This window comes from Cricetulus griseus, chromosome 2 (genome assembly GCF_003668045.3).
Source record: "Cricetulus griseus strain 17A/GY chromosome 2, alternate assembly CriGri-PICRH-1.0, whole genome shotgun sequence".
NCBI lineage: Eukaryota > Metazoa > Chordata > Mammalia > Rodentia > Cricetidae > Cricetulus > Cricetulus griseus.
The window spans coordinates 312,149,678-312,167,312 of NC_048595.1; the positions used below are offsets into that span (position 1 = coordinate 312,149,678).

General features: G+C 41.3%; 1 protein-coding gene across 1 annotated transcript in view; it reads right to left on the reverse strand.

The window, feature by feature from the left end:
* Window positions 1–4,291: 4,291 nt before the first annotated feature.
* Jmy (junction mediating and regulatory protein, p53 cofactor) overlaps window positions 4,292–17,635 on the reverse strand; it is a 64,832-nt gene continuing 51,488 nt past the window's right edge. Inside the window, 5 exon segments of the mRNA XM_027401722.2 lie at window positions 4,292–9,567; window positions 12,537–12,847; window positions 14,085–14,296; window positions 14,298–14,683; window positions 15,901–15,996. Coding sequence (XP_027257523.1) covers window positions 12,540–12,847; window positions 14,085–14,296; window positions 14,298–14,683; window positions 15,901–15,996 — 1,002 coding nt within the window. The 3' untranslated portion in view covers window positions 4,292–9,567; window positions 12,537–12,539.

Below are 17,635 nucleotides of genomic sequence, written 5' to 3' on the forward strand. Positions count from 1 at the left end.
TTACATGGGCTCTGAAGATCAGACTCAGCAGTAGGTCATGGGAAAGCACTGTTAACCCACTAAACCCAATTTTGCAAGTTCTTAAGTTTCTATACTGCCTTTTAAAAAAGTAAAGCATGCTGCCATGGGTGGGTGAGCACAGTGCGGTCAGTAGAAGGCCTGTGGTTTCCTTTGTTCTTCACCAGACCAGTTCTGAGTCCTAGGAGTACCAGTGAATAAATAGAAGAGTTGAAAGCCTGTGCTGCTTTATAGCCTTGATTTGTATTTATTTATAGTTTTTAAACAGGAAGGTGGAATAAAATGAAAAGAAATAGGAAAATGTTAGGGCTGTTGTGGATCAGGACAGTGTCTCCCTCTTGGGTCAGGAGCCTCTTGTCACCTCCTCCACTTTGCCTCTGGTAGCATCTAATGCCGGTTGGCTGGTAACCCATCATTTCATGAACACCCATGAGGTGTGCGTCAGAAGGCCAGTCCTACCATGGAGAGCACACAGACTGGTAGGGGAGCCATGCAGCCGTCTGACATCAGCGCTGCAAGGCAAGAAATACACATATGGAAGGAGCTGATGTCCTGGAGGAGGCAGCATTTAAACTGTGATGTAAAAGAGGGGTAGTTGGCCCTTGAAACTCAAGTTATGAGGGGGAAATGAGAACACATTCAGTGCCTCAGCACGGAGGAAGAACCCAGACTGTAGGCTTGTCTCATCCTCAGCCCCACTTTCCCAAGTGGAGAATTGGTGAAACCCTTGAAGTAACATGAAGTAACTGTAGTCACACTAGAGAGTCCAATTAAGTCATTGGACTGCACACTCAAGAAAGGCTCAAAACTCCTGCATGGTTAGATTCAGGAAAGCTTTTAACTGTAGCAGTTCAGGCAAGAAAAACTGGGAGTGGCAAACAGATGAACAAAACATCGGGATCGGTCACGAGGTAAGTGACAGGAAGGCATTTGGCGTTTTTAGTTTCCATTTCTTGCCTGGCATTTTTTCTCCTCAGTCTCCACCCCAATCCAGTACTCACAAAAGCTATCCAGCCTGGTGACTCCCAGGACTGATTCCTGCAGTACCCCAGTGGTCAGTTATCTACATTTGAGTTTTCATGCCAATGGAGATCTTTTGGAAATGGACCCCGGTGTGATGAGAAAGGGCAGCAGAAGGGAAGTGTGTTTGGGGTTGAAGTCACTAGGTAGAAGTCCTAGCCATAGCCTCCCTCCCATCCCACAGGCTTCAAAGACAAATGGTCTCTAGAACTGGTCAGTAAAGCAGAGCGCCTTGGGTCCAGGCTACCTACACAGTAATACTCCATGGAGGAGAGATGGTCATTGTGCAGTATTTCAGCCTGAGTGCCCTCACCCCCGCTGATGTTTGGAAAGGCCTTGCTCAGCCCTTAACAGCAGGGGTGGAATAGCCCCTGTGCCTGGACAGACATCAGGATGAGGCATGCATGGTCACCAGGGTGGGTCTAGGACACGAAGAAGGTCAATGTTAGGAGAGAACACAAATGTTCCTGCACATGGCAGCATGGATGAGGCCCACCACATGCCCAGTCTCCCACCAAAACCTTCACCACGACATGGAACTTAGATAAATGCCAGAGAAGGTGGAGAAGAAAGCCTAAATACTGAGCTGGCAAAAGCCAAGTTTTCCTCTGCTGGGTAGAATAAATGTTTAAAAAAGATTTGTTGTTGTTGGGGTAAAGAATTCATGTAAAGGTCAGAAGAAAAATTTGTGATCTCTTCTTGCAACTTCATGTGGATTCCCGGAGTGAGCCCAGGTGGTACACTTTATACGGCCAGCCGGAGCCCATGAGTACATGTTTTGACGGTCTTATGTCCTAGCTGAGGCTTGAGAAAAATGTACCTGCTACCACGAACTTGTAGTGGGCAAACAGCTGGGCAGATGTCTCTAGGCTTGGCCCACTATGAAGGCATGTTCTTCTGAGCAGCATGAATTGGTGTTGGCTGATGATGCCTGCACAGGGCACCAGATTCCGAGAGCCAGCTGCCTGGACAGTAAGACAGTCTAGTCTTTCCATGTTGTCTTTCACTCGCCCTCGGTTGGCATCTGTTCCCGTCTGTGGAAGAGTCCATCCCCTTGTGGGTGTTAGGCAGTAGCAAGAGGTCATAGAGCACATATTTTAAAGGATACCTGCAGTGGACTGTTTGAGTGGGCACGACTCAAAGAAATATGAGATGGAAGATTTGAAAACTTCAGAGGGGCAACTGAGGCACAGAGGAGGGCAGTGACAGGAGTGCCCTCTAGGAGTGTCCCTGCTTTCTGAACACTCCTTATTCACCTGTAAAACGAATGGGTTCCAGCTGAGACAGGTGAGGCCTCCTCAGCCCTGCCTGTGATTCAATGCGGCATTTAGACTATTGTAGAACTTGGCAGCAATTATAAAAGCCCTTTGCATGGTGGAAATGGTGATGTTAAATTTCCATTCAGATTTACATTTACAAAAATAGAACTAAACTACTTTTGGGATAGAAGCAGTCTCTAACTTGGGAATGTTGCTCCATTGTTAATGCTTTTTCTCCATACTTTTTTCTTCTTGGTGGCTACTGAAGTATTTTATATTTTATGCCAGATCATTCTTGATTGAATGAGTATCAAATTCTTGCAGTGAATCAGTCATGGCTAGGGAGTAAATTAGGCCTTTGTAATTGCCTGTGACAGCTTGGCAAGCCCCAGTCAGAGCCATAGCTCTGCCTTCCTCCTCATAATGCATGAGCTGCAGGTCTTGCTGTCCTCTCAGGTAACACTGCAGGGGACATGGGCCTAGGATACAGGCTAGAATTAGGGTATCTGCACTGCTGGTAACCTGGTGAGTGCCGTTTTCCAGATGATCTGAAGTTTAGCTTAGTAAATAAGGGTGGGAACTTGAGGAGGAAGACTTCAAGGAGTAGAAATCAGCCTGGCAGAAGGAAGCAGGATCAGTTTCCTGATGCTGAAAGGGTTGTCTTCTGATGCCAGGAGGCATTGTGGGTAACGCAGGTATATCTGATGCAGATGTCCAGATTCCACTCTGTTGGACACTGTGAGGGGAGAGGCCTGGCCTTCTCTCGGGTGTCTGGGTGGACACACATGACTGAGCTATATAGTGCATCCTGGGGAAACCATCAAATTTTTACTGAGTAAACAGGCAATAAAACAACTGCTCTTATGTGAACCAGTAGGATCCCTGTACTGGTGATGTATACACACACACACACACACACACACACTAATTAATAATAATAAACAAAAATTACATGAATACAGATAGAGGTGTCAGGCACAGAACAGCATGGCTGCCACCTCTGACAGTGGCAGACTCAGAGATTGTAGAGCTGAGCCCTATGTGTGAACAAAAGCTAACCTGTGTCTGAAAAGAGGGTCACAGACTGGCCTGTGGGGGAATAAACAATGGAGAGAGGAATGCTAATGGCTGGAAAACTTGGCCCATCAGAGGTCTGGATCTTTGTGTCAGCATAAAGAGATCCCATTATGGGCAACTGTTGCCAACCGGACAAACCTGACCACAGAAATGGCAGGACTGTACCCCAGGCAGCCAGACTCTCCTCTCCTGCCTCAGACTCCTATCTCAAATTCTGACATAATCTGCATTCAATTACACAAAACATCTGTTATCAACCAGAATCCCGTGCCCTGGGGGGATGAGTACCTTTCCACCTGTTCATACCATTAAACTATGCTGACAGAAACTGGTCAGTGTCTGCAGGCAGTCTCTCAATTTAGATAATCACAAACAAACTCCTGAAATGAAGGCATTTAAAGATCTCCCAGTTTTGGAAAACACGTTGAAGATTGTGTGTGTGTGTGTGTGTGTGTACTAACAGCACATACAATAAACAGCTCAAGTAAAGCTGCCATGAAAATACAGCAGCATTCAGAGAAGCAGTTCAGCATGGATCGCCCATGGATCAGGTTCTACAGTAACCATGATGATTAATCTTGAATCAACAGCACTGGAAATATCTATGAGGGTGTTGTCGGGAAGGTTTAATAGAGGAGGACCTACTGTGAATGTGGGGACATCATCCCCTGGTTACCTGGACTGAAGGAAAAGAAGAAAACAAGCTGAACACAGTATCGTTTCCTCACCATGGCTGTCATGGACATACTCTCCTGAACTCTTGAGTCAAAATAAATTTTCTCCCTGTTGCCTCTTGTCAAGGTATTTAGTCACAGTAGGAAGTAACTAAGATAACACATATTATTAAAAATGTGCAATATTGGTATGCTCCTCCTTTTTGAAATACCAACAATGCATTTAAAACAAACAAAACCAAGTTATAATTCAAATAAATATCCTTTATTAAAGAAAAAAAGAATATTGTTAAGCACCAAAACTGTGTGTTACATTGCATGTACAATAAGAGAAAGGTGAGTGCAATTTTGGGTGAGCAAGTACTTAATTCTGAAGTCAGGAGTGTGAAATGTAAAAAAGAAAGCAACACAACAATTACGATGCAGAAAGATTGCACTAAAGAGCAGAAGGCAATAGTCAAAACAATTATTGTTGATTTCATAGTATTGCTATAAATGCCTGCGTAGTATTTTCTTTGTATTTTTAATACTTTAGAATGTTAACTGAGCATATTTAGGTATATGAATTTGCAAGAGATGGCATTTACAGTATGATGCAGACAATCCACTTAATGTAATGGTGGGCAAGCCATCCCGTAAAGCCAAGCACAGTGCACTAGTGTTTTGCTTCTGCCTTTATAACATTGCACAAAGCTAATAGTGGTGAGTCAGTTTGCCATTGTAATTTTCATTTACCCAAAACAGGTAAAAAGAAAAAAGTGTCAGTTTCTTTAGCCCCAGTGGGCTTTACTCATGCAAAATGATCTGCGGCCTTCCATTTCTCAATAAACTACATATTATGGTTTCACACTTGGCAATGCATACAGTACAGAGAGAGTTTCGACAAGGCAGTGTGGGGACTGTGTCAAAGACATTGTATGTTACTGTTATGGGATGCACTGTCCAACCTTTGTAACATCACACAAATGAAGGGAATCCCACTGGTAATTGTGAAGACTTTGTAGTAAAGACAATGGAATTTGCATGGAGAAACCTAAAACAACACATTACACCCTTTGATAGTTGACTATACAACATGCAAGTAAAAATGTCTTCTCCTGTTAAAACTCAACTCTAACACACACACCTTTTGCCTTCAAATTTCTCCAGGTCTTTCCTATACACTTTCAATGTCCCAAACTGAGTCACTCTTAACTGTAACTGAATCTACAAAAAAGAAATGAAACTTACCCTTCCTCTCAAAACAAATAATTGCTTTAGAGTTGGTGTGGAACAGCAATCACAACGTTTAGCATGTCAACTCAGAGGTATTTTCTGTACCTGCACCTTGTAGTAACCCAGTAAATGTGCTTTGAAGAGGGGATATTTCTAAATTCGGAAATCAGTCTTACAAATGCTAAGTTGTGCGTTCACTGTGGGGAAAATGAAAATTTAAAATACTAGCATTTTTAACATAACTCAAGGAACATTTAGTAAACACACATTCTCTCTCACTCTGCCTCCCACTTTTAAAAACCTCTGTTTAAATACATGACAGCTTAGACAATGATATAAACTTATTCTGTATGAAAACTTTAAGTTACATTATATTAATAGGATAAAAAATACCATTGCTTCACTTTACAAAGCAATTAGGCAGAATTTTACTGTGCTTTAACAAAAAAGGAAAGTTGAGGCATGACCACTGATGGTCAGTAGAAGACATAAATGCTGAATGCTAAACATTAAGGTGCTTCTACTTTCTCACCTCTCTTCCATCTAAAACAAGTCTCAAGGGTCACTGCATCGCCAAGCACAAATAAAATGTTCAATACGTTTATTTAGCATTATATAATCATTTATATTCAGTGCAAAAAACAAAGAAAAATTAAAGTTTCCACTTCCGTCAAATGGCTGTCTTAGGCTGTCTGCAATGTTCTGCAGTTGGTCAGAATTTCTTGGTTATTCTAAGTAAAAAATACCAAGTTATTCTTGGTAAAAATATAACCTCAAAACTCCCTGATAGGTCTGCTAAAGACCCAAAGTAACTACATAGATTGGTTTCTGGTGATGAGCATATTACAAAGCAAGGCTAAAAGCACTGATTTAAATAAATACATCCTGTGAATGAGTTACAAAAAGAAGTCTCAGGGAGTATAGAGAATGCAACTGCATCAATGTGTGTGTCTCTGTGCGACATAGATGCTGCCTATGAGGAACTATCCCACTGGATTTGAAATTCTTAGCGTCGGGTGTCTATGGTACACTGTGCAATTTAGCACACTCTAGGACATACTGTGGCACAAAGTATTGTTCTACACACATGGTAGACTCAACAAAATTCATTACAGGAAAGGCCACCATACCAGTATCTCTTTTAAAAATGAAATTTGCATGATGTGTTGTGGTGCACATCTATAGTCCCAGCACTCAAAGAGGCAGAAGCAGGTGAATCTCTGAGTTCAAGGCCAGCTTTGGTTCTACAGAGTGAGTTCCAGGACAGCCAGGACTACACAGAGAAACCCTGTCTGGGGCTGGGGTGGTGGTGGTAAGTGCACTGAACAGCTAAGGAATGATTGTTTTTATGAACTTCATGCCCCCCCCCATCATTGCTTACCCCTAAAGTCCTTGTTCCCCAGCAATTTCTGATTGCTGAAATACAATCAGGACTTTAAGCCATCAGATATGCCTTTTTCTATGCACACTACATTGGCTATTAAATACAATTTTGGTTGTATTAGGGGGATATTTGAAATTGACATTCAAATACGAAGGATAACACTAAGCTAAGCATCCCCAAGTCATCTACTTGTTCCCTGTCTTCAGTATACCGTATTTGGGAACAGCACAAACAAGCAGGGATCTAACTGTAGAAGCAGACTGGGAATTAAAAGCATTGACTGTGAGTGCCATGACAACTAAACATATAACCGTACTGTGAAGGCCAGAGCTCATAACTTCTGGTCTGCTGACTTCTTCCAAAATTAAGTCAAAGGTCCTTGTTTTATTAAGTGTCTAGGGAACTAAGATAGAGGAGGAAAACAACAACAAAAACTCACCAGGCTTATTGCCATTTTAATGGGGCTCTAAATCTAGTGATTTGCTGAACATCTGTATACTAGCTATTTTAAATTATATTATTGTGGATAACTCCAATGGTGTGTGATTTTATCAAGTAGAAATATTTTCTTGGGGGTTAGGAAGCAATACTACAGATGGAACAGGTCTTAAACCATACTCCTGAGCCACATTCGAGTATAAGAACTAGAATCCTGAGGCAGGGAAACCAGCATGTTGGGAGAAAACCATTTGCTTGAAAGTGAGCTGAAGGGTCTGGTGCTGTAGCCATGGATTGTCAAGAATAAAGTCATTCATGGAAAAGGCCAGGAGTTTGGTGCTAAGACTGATTACAACACATTGAACATTATATTCCATATTTTCCTAAAGTTTAAAAGAAAAATAGGCTGAAAAAATAGTTCAAGGGTTAAGAGCATGAACTGCTACTTCAGAGTATGTAAGTTTGATTCCCAGCAACCACATGAGAGTCTGTAAATCTAGCTCCAGGTAAGAGCCTCTGCGAACATACATAATTTTAAAAAAATGAATCTTTAAAAACAGGCAAAAATGGAGACAGCCACCTTGACACCAGCTGGAATCCCCACACTGGAGAGGGAGAGGCAGGAGGAACACTGCAAATCCAGTATGCATGGCAAGTTCCAGGCCAGCCAGGGCTCCTGAACAAGACCTGGTCTCAAAAAAAAAAAAAAAAAAAAAAAAAAAAAAAAAAAAAAAAAAAAAAAAAAAAAAAAAAAAAACAGGATAAATACAATACTGATACATGGATCTCTAATATTGGAAGTGTATAAATGACGGGTGACTTTTAGGAAGTTTGTAAACTGCAAATTTTCCAAATATTTTTATCTAGCTAATGACTCTTTGGGTTAAACACATGCTGATGCTTTACTGGAGTACACAGGACCCATCTATCACCTTGGGGTGAGGTTTGTGTATCAGAGTTGTTTTCATTGTGCCAGACGAGATATGGGAATAGTGCTAGGACTAAAACCAATATATAAATAAAATGCTACAGAAGCTACCAGTCTCATCAATAAACATGCTATGGATACTTAAGTGCAAAGATTTGGTTTACTTTAACCCGTTACCAGAATTTTTTCCCATAATGAATTTAAAGAAAAATCTCTCTTAAAAATATCAAGAAAAGGAGGAGACCATGGTGGACAGTGAGGTGCTTTCAGGGCTAAGCTGGGGAAGAGCTCTCTAGGAATGAAGTGCTTTTTGTTATTTTAATCCCTCCCTATAAAGCCAAGATCTGTCTTCAGCAGCAGCACACACTGCAGCATGCTGTAAAATGGCTCCAGCACATCTACCCTCATGCATGTCCACACAATCCCATTGACAAGCCATGCCAGCTCCATTCAGAAATGAACCCTAAGTCAGCATTCAAACTAAGTATGTACGTTTAAAGATTTAGTGACAGCAACAAATGCTCCCCTAAAGCCCTATCCAAAGACTAAGAAAATAGCAAATGCCAGTGGGAGGCTTACGGGATTGGCTATCTTCTGGACCTTTACTGAACACAAGTGCTCTTCACCATGGAGCACAACAATAAAAACTTAAAACTGGTGCATGATATAGTTGAACATCTGTATCCCTACTATTGAATCCTTGTTTTGATTCTCAATAGGAAAGTCATGAGTTATAGTAATCAAGCAGTAGTTCAAACAAAAAGACTAAAAATAATTTGAAATATTATCAAATTATGAAGCATTGCTCCTCATAAACGGTGCACATAAAATTCAAAACTATTCTAAATTCAGAATTATGAAACACTATTTTAAAGGCATGGAAATTTTAACTTCAAACTCTTACAAAATGTAAGATGGTGGCCTCTTAAAAATATGCCTTGTTAAATGTGTCATGTTTGGTGCACACATTAATGGGTATCTCCATTAGCTTCTCAGATAGTGAACATCTCTGGAGATGGAAAATGTGGAAATCTTAAGTGTATACCATGTTGTTTCCTTTTAATTCCTGACTGAAACTACCATGACAAATGTCTTCTTTAGCATGTCACGCTATTCTAGAAGCTGATGTGGAAGCAGCTGTACTTTAGCAAATATCTTCTCCATTCACTGAAGATGAATCCCAAAATAGCTCACACAGTAGAACTCTGCCAACCCAGTGTTCTTCTAGTTCACAGTGACTCCTAGGTGTAACTGGCCACTGTGAGATCACGAATGGGCAGATAGGAAGAGAAGGTGTGTAAGAGATAGCCGTCTTCAGGAGGCCTTCTCTCGGCAGTCAGGAACATTGCACATTTAAAACTGACGTCACCACTACCAGTGACAGTGACTGAACAGTAATATCTTCCAATTGTGCTTCCTTGTTTTCACACGACTTTGCCAATGTACTCAGGGTCTAATGGAATCCAATATGGGACCAAGAGCTTAAACTTTTCCCCCAAAAGAATCAGACCCAGTCTTCATCCATGGGTATTTTTCTTCTTTCTGTTAAGTTACCTGTTAGTAAACAAAATAACACAATGTGTTAGGACAAAATGCTTCTTAAATATAGGGTATATATCTGTAATGAATACTATTTTTTTCTTTTAATAGTCACCTATACAGTTTAGGATTTCCTTCAAAAATGCCTATAATTATTTAGTTTTATTTTATGTGTATGAGTGTTTGCCTGGGAATGTATATGCACCATGTGCCTATAGTGCCTGTGGAGGCCAGAAGAGGGCATCAGATCCCCTGTGGCTGCTGCCATGGAGATACTGGAACTTGTACTCAAGGCCTCTGGAAGAGAAGCCAATGCTCTTAACCACTGAACCATCTCTTAAACCTAGTGATGGCTGTATTTTTCAAGAGGTAAGAACAAAATTCATTTAATACAAATACAACCATGGAGTTATCCAATCAGCAGCGAGTGGGTGAGATACAGGCCTAAGTGGCAAGAGAAGCTACAGACAGGTGGTGGTGGTGGTGGTGGTGGTGGTGGTGGTGGTGGTGGTGGTGGTGGTGGGTGGTGGTGGCTTTAATTCCAGCACTCAGGAGACAGAGGCAGGGGGACCTCTGTGAGTTCAAGGACTGCCTGGTCTACAGAGTGAGTTCCAGGACAAGGCTCCAAAGCTACACAGAAAAACCTTGTCTTGGAAAAAATGGGTTGGGGTGGGGTGGAGGGGGCGGCTACAAGCAGTAGACAATACAGCAAGAGCAAGCACTGAGAGGAAGATGATATGCAAGTATATACTGTGAAAGGCAATTTGAATCTCTGAATACTAACCCATTAGTTACAAATACTGATATTTATCATCGTCTACATTTCTTAAAGGAAATAAATACCAGTGTTTATAACAAGTGAGATAAATAGAAATAACAGAAAACGCCAGTCAGAATCCACAGTGGCTGAACTAAGGGTTGGATAACACACAACCACATACTATAAGGAATGTGATAGAAACCTTGTGAAGCTTGAGACAGACACTGATGCAGAGGGACCTGACAGCATTTCCTCCTTTCCTGGGTCCAAGGGGAAAAGGTAGGAGTACTTTAGTAGTAATTAATGCTCTCATTGACTTGGTTACATTTGATTGTGCCAAGTTGTCAAAAGTCATATATGATCTTGTGGATTACATATCCACTTAGTTAGATCAGAGTCAAAGACAGGATTCCACACTTCTTAGTAAGTCCCTTAGGCTATTTTTAAGATAGTCAGGATCACTATATACCTTCCCATCCAAAGATAATTATCCTGGATATATCCATGCTAGAAAATCACTTAAACATAAGCTATCTTCCACTTCCTTTAGACGGGGGTCTGTAGTCTTGGCTGTCTTGGAGATCACTCTGTAGACCAAGCTCTACTGAACTCACAGAGATCCTCCTGCTTCTGCCTCTGAGTGCTGGGATTAAAGATGTGTGCCACCATACCTGGCTTTAAAAAAAAAAAAAAAAAAAGCTATCTTGCATATATACTTTCTAGAAAGAGTGTTTCCTCTTGGGGTTTGCTTTTGGTTTTGGTTTTTGACATGGAGTTTTGATGTGTAATCGTATCTGGCTTCAAAGTCATGATCCTTCTACCTCCTGAACATTGCCTAGGTATTTATTGCAGAACTGCACAACCAAGTCTAGTTAAGTCTTCCTGTTTGACTAAATACCACAGAGTCTATCAGAAAACAGAACATGTTACATACTCTGTACATTTTGCACATGCTATCTTATTTCAGCTGAACCCATTGCCAATCCTTTAACAGCATGTGACACAATTGCTTTATTCTTTTAACATAGTATAACCTGTGCAATTTAAAAGCAGCAGAGAGCTTGGTGGCACACACCTTTAATTCCAGCACTCAGGGAGACAGATGCCAAGTGGGAAGAAGGGAGGCAAAGATTACCCTGATCTATATATCCAGTGCCAGACCAGCTAAAGCTACATGGTGAGGCCCCATCTTTAAAAAAAAAAAAAAAGAAAAAGAAAAAAGAAAAGAAAAGAAAAGGAGATAAGCAAAAAGCAGCAGACTGCAAGTGTTAGAATGTGTATGTAACCAAATACAATCTTACTGTGCAGAGGACTCAAGATGATTATAACTTGTATTTATAAAAGTAGCTATAATGTTTATATGACAACAAAGGAACAGTAGTATGACTGAATAGTTTTAAGTATTTAGAAAGCCATGTAATAATTATAAGCAGCTAAGAAAGGATCAAATTTCAATATGCCTAATTTAAATAGTTCAGTTAAAAAGGCTTTTCTGTTCAAGATAAAAATAAGACTGTCTCTTCACTTGGAATATAACTATACTGCAGATATTTTTAATGAGCAAGATAGAAAAAAAAAAAATCACATAGCGTTTCTATAGCCATTGCCTCTGAAAGGAGCTTTCCGGGGCTGGAGAAAGGCTCAGTGATTTAGTGCTCTTGACACTCTGCAAGAGGCCCTGAAATGAGTTCCTAGCACACATGTTGGGGCTGACAACTGCCTGTAAGAGGATCCAATGCTCTTTTCTGGTCTCTGTAGGTAACACATCCATGTACACAAACCTGATGCAGAAACACATGTAGAAACAGAAATAACAAAACACTTTCCTGACCAGGTATGATGAGTACCATGAGGCAAGAGAATCACAAAGAGTTCCAGACCAGCCTGGATACAGACAGACCCTACCTTAAAAGGTACATACAATAAAGAAAACAATGATATAAAAACAAACCAATAATACAGAATGTGGCCTTTAGAAATATACCCGCAAGAGGAACTGCTGTATAAAGGAACAGGGGTACTAAGCCAATCAAATATCCAAATATCCAGGTGGAAATAAGATAATGTTTTTGAGTTAAAACCTGGAATTTATGTTATCTATTATCCACACTGAAACTGAGCCATATACTGAACAGGCCACAAGCAACAAGACATGCTGGAGCTCATCAGCCAATGTAAAAGCTGGATACTGGCTCATGCTGACAAAAGATAGCAGGTGGTTTACCTGCTAGTTCTCCCAGTCTGTGCAAGGTAAAGCTTCATCCTCCTCCTCTGACTCTGGGGATGCTTCTTTAATTCTTCTTAGAGCTTCATGGATGCTCCTCGTCAGAGGATCTGTGTCAGGCAGGAGTGTGAAGGATTCTCTCAAAACCTCCTTCTGAACCTTCTTCAATTTTACCCCTTTCCTTATCTGTGCCAAGATATTATTACTATCATCTTCATCAGGAAAAGGAGGCAGAGTCCGCTGTTCAACCTTTTTCAGATGAAAACTACCACGCTTCAAGGATGCTAACACTTCATCCATGGGTGAACTCACTTTGGAAAACAAAATCAACAATCAGAGTCAGGATTATTGTATTTAATGTCAAACTCTGTGACCTCCAATAAAGCTGGGAGATGGACTTGATACAATGGGTGAGATTCCCAAAGGACCCCCCCCCCATATTGCATCCACCACCAGCCCAAAGTAAGGCAGTGTTTGGTTACATTTAATTAATTAATTTGTTTTCAGGGCAGGGCTTCTCTATGTGTATCCCTGGCTGTCCTAGAACTTGCTCTGTAGACCAGGCCAGCCTTGAACTCATGAGATCCACCTGCTTCTGCCTCCTGAGTGCTGGGATTAAAGGCATGCATTACCAAACACCTCAGTGGGTAACATCTTTGCTGTGCCCAAGATGAGGATCTGAGTTCAAATTCCAACATCCATATAAAAGCTAGACACAGTGGTGCATACCTGTAATCCCAGTACTTGGGAAGTACATGGTGACAGGTGGTGCCTGAGGGGTTGAAGTGGGGTCACTGACAAGCTAGCACACACACACACACACACACACACACACACAAAATTTAATATTGGTTCACTGTTGCTTTTTCAGTTACTTCACATCTGAGATTCTATTCAGATTGTGGTATGAAATATTTTACTGGATATTCTCAGATTAGTATGTAATATGCTCTGTATTATTTGCCCCATGCAAACTGAAAGTTCCTCAAAGGCAAAAAAATGTGTTATTTTTAGAAATGACTTTATTGAGGCATACTGGACATGTGATAAATTTCACATAACCTCCTGCTCTTCTTTGTCTTTTTATATAACACTCTTAAGTCTTCAATATTAAACTGTGATCTTAATGGCTTCGCCCCATTTCTTATATATGATGTCGTCATCATCATCAATAGCATATGAGCTCCACCACTAAGCTAGACTCTCCATTCAGGTAGTTTACCATTCAAGTTAAAAATCAGAGTTGTTTCTCCTAACACTAAAAGTACTACCTAACACATAGGTCTAATGTCACTTGGATTTTTTTTTTTTTTGGAGGGGGCTTTTCTAAGGCTTTGGAGACTGTCCTGGAACTAGCTCTTGTACACCAGTCTGGTCTCAAACTCAGAGATCCGCCTGCCTCTGCCTCCCGAGTGCTGTGACCTTGAATGCCTGTCAAATCATGTTCAAAAACAATCTTTAAGGCTTTGCAGCAACACAGAAGTCAATACAAAGCTCCTTCCCTGGGCGTTGTGTTACACCAGAGTCAGATAGGTCCTGTTCACTCACCTCTCCTCCTCTGTAAGCCTTCAGCAGTCTTTCTGAGCTTCTTCCGGGCACTGACCAGCTGGCTGCTATCAAAGAGCTGTGCTGACGGGGCGCTGGCTGACTTTGGGATCCTCTTCTCACTGCCTTCCTTTCTAAGTGTATCTTTCTCCAGTGTCTCTGAATTGGTGGTGGCACCATTGTCCTTTGCAACAGGCAGAGGTGGGGGTGGGGGGTGGAGGTAGTGGAGGGAGGGGAGGTGTTGGAGGAAGAGGGGGTGGGGGTGGATCCACTGTAGCAGAACACGGTTTGAGGTCATTACTAGTCAAAAGTGGAAGCGAGGAGGGGGGAGGCAGTTCAGAGGTAACAGCATTGGGAGGTAATGAAGTGGCTTCAAGTTGTACTGACAAAGTGTCTTCAAGATGGACAAGGCTCTGGGGTCTTGCTGTCTCTGAAGACTCAAGCTTGCTTCTTTCTTCCCCAACCTCTGTCTTCTCCTCTCCTTGCAGTACTCCTGCTAGAGAGGCACACTGCTGGTCACAGGGCACAGGACTCGCTGGACTTCTTCTGGCATGAGCTGCTCTTAGTCTGGTTGATTTAAGGGTGACCTGCCCAGGATACCTCTAAAATACCAGAATTATTGTGTGAGTATGTTATATTAAAATAATTGCCAACCAATGCTTAGTGATTCTGCCCTCTAACACAATGTTATTTTGGCTCTTTCCTGACTGTTTCCCCAAGGGACAGGAAAAAAAGACAACTAGAATACCTGTGCCTAAACTTTCAATACCTTTCAAACCATTATCACCAGCTCTTTTATTGCCTGCTATCAGATAATAAACCTTGTTCCTTCTTACCCAATTAAGCCAATTGCTTAAAAGTGCCATATGCAGGGCACTGGGGTGCATTTGCCTTTAATCCCAGAGGCAGGTGGATAGCTATGAGTTTGAGGCCAGCCTGGTCTACATACATTTCGGTCTAGCCAAGGCATTATTATTATTATTATTATTATTATTTTTTCAAGACAGGGTTTCTCTGTGTAGCTTTGGAGCCTATCCTGGCACTCGCTCTGGAGACCAGGCTGGCCTCCAACTCACAGAGATCCGCCTGCCTCTGCCTCCCGAGTGCTGGGATTAAAGGCATGTGCCACTAACGCCCGGCCAAGGTGTTATATATTATATAATATGATATAAATATATCATAAGCAAACAAGAAAACCAGCCACATGTCTTTAACTCTTCAATGGAAAAAACAGTATATAAAACTCAAGGCAGTCTCTATCTATCTATGACTGGTACTTAGCAGGGAGCCAAGAAACTATTATTGTTTATTTTCAAATTCTTATATAAAAAAGTTGAAACCTTTAAAAGGGGGAGTGCAAGGCACTTTTAAAAATGCCTGATGATTTTATGATAGAAGGGAGAGAGAGCTGTAGTATTGGCCTTTTTTTTTTTTTTTTTTTTGGTTTTTCGAGACAGGGTTTCTCTGAGTAGCTTTAGAGCCTATCGTGGCACTCGCTCTGGAGACCAGGCTGGCCTCCAACTCACAGAGAATCGCCTGCCTCTGCCTCCTGCGTGCTGGGATTAAATGTGTGCGCCACCAACGCCCGGCTAGTATTGGCTTTTTTTAGATTCAACAGAATCTGGGCTTTCTTGACACTTTGTCCATTGTTTACATTCCTGAAGCTGTACACCAGGGGTCAAAGACTATTACTGTCAGACTCAGTCACAGGAAGGGGAGCCAACCAAACTACTATGGCTGGACTACATTCTAAACAGAGAGAGTACTATGGCTCTCTCTGAAAAGCAATGAAAACTAATCAATAGAATGTTTCTATTACCTGCTTAAATGTTCGAAGTCTATCCAGGGTCCTTTGTCTCTCTTGGCTAACCCAGGCACTTTTTCTTTCCTCTTCATCATGTAATTTTTCTCTCTTCTGGTAAAATAAAACAAATGCACCTTTGATCCCAGCACACGGGAGGCAGAGGTAGGAGGGGCTCTGAATCTGAGGCCAGCCTGGTCTACAGAGTGAATTCCAGGACAGCAGAGCTACGTACAGAGACCGTCTCAAAACAAAAAAAAAAACAAAACAAACAAACAAAAAAAGGAGCAGTGGGGCTGCAGAGATGACTTAGTCAGCAGAGTTCATACTGCAAACCATGAGCCCCAAGAAGCGATGTAAAAGCCATGTTCCTAGAGCTGGCTAGCTAGTCTAGTCAAGCCAGTGAACTGATAGGTCACAGACAGGTGCAGTGGAAAGTGACTGAGAAGGACAACTGACATTGACCTCTAGCATCCAAGACAGCTCCCATGTGCATGTGTATATCACGCCCCCCCACACACAGAGCCAAGACATCGTGATGCACATTAATTACAAGACTTGAGAAGACAAGACAGAGAGAGACTGTTGTGAACAAGGCCAGCCTAGTCTATCAGAAAACTAACAAGAAAACATTCCACAAACATGCAAGAATTAAGAAAATATCAGAATACTTTCCTTAAACAGTACCTTAATGAAACCTTAACCATTCTAAAAGGAACAAAATATATTTAGAAATAAAGAAGTGAGCAGCAGAGAACTGCTGATAAGCAATGAACTTAACTCTAACCGAATCTTAACAACTGAGAGACATGAATGACCAAAGTAAGTTTTCTGATATTTTCCTATCCACATCCACAGCATACTGAATGTAAAGGGGAGCCGTGAGAAAGCAGGACAGCAACAGTTGCTTTCCTTTCCTCAGCCCAATGCACTGATCCCAAAGCCCAATGAATCTATAAAATTCGAATAGTTCTTTCAGAGTCATGATTAAGGTCTCTTGCTAAAAGTAGCAACAATTAATTCTGGAATTCATTTATTCTCCTATGATGATCATGTATCACTTTATATATTATACACAATAAGGGTTTTCAACTGATGAGACAGACTCTGCTTGTCAAGAGGTTAAATCAAAACTTTATAATAAACTTAGATTTTTTTTTTCCTAGACAGGGTTTCTCTGTGTAACCACCCACTGGGATTAAAAGTGTGTGCCCCCACCACCCAGCATTTAACATCTGATGTATGATCAAAATTTATACAGACATAAAAAATACAGAAAGGATAAAACTTACTTCATACAAGAACAGAAAAAGTCATGTAATTTGTTAAAATATTCAAACAAAGTAGTAAGAAAGAGTATGTTTAAGAACAACTAATTCCATGTTCTCCATCATTTACTTATTTATAAGTCAACTGCACACATCAGGAAAAGGGTGGGAATTGCCTCCTTTTTCTTTTATCTCATGCTAGGTCAGGGTTTTACTGAACCACAATACTTTGGTTTTGATACAAGGTCTCACAATAGAGTTCAGGTTGGCCTTGAATTCACAGGCATGCATTATGATCCGCTAGAGTGGGGATTTCTCCATAGAGGCAGGAAGGATCACACAAGTTTAACCAAAATGGTATCTGTACGCTGACATACCTTCTTCCTTAGATAGGGAAGCCCAGAACTGCTTAAGAACATCGAATTAAGACTACACTCACCTACTGGCCCCTGCTCTCCACACTTCAGTTCCACAGCTAAAATGTA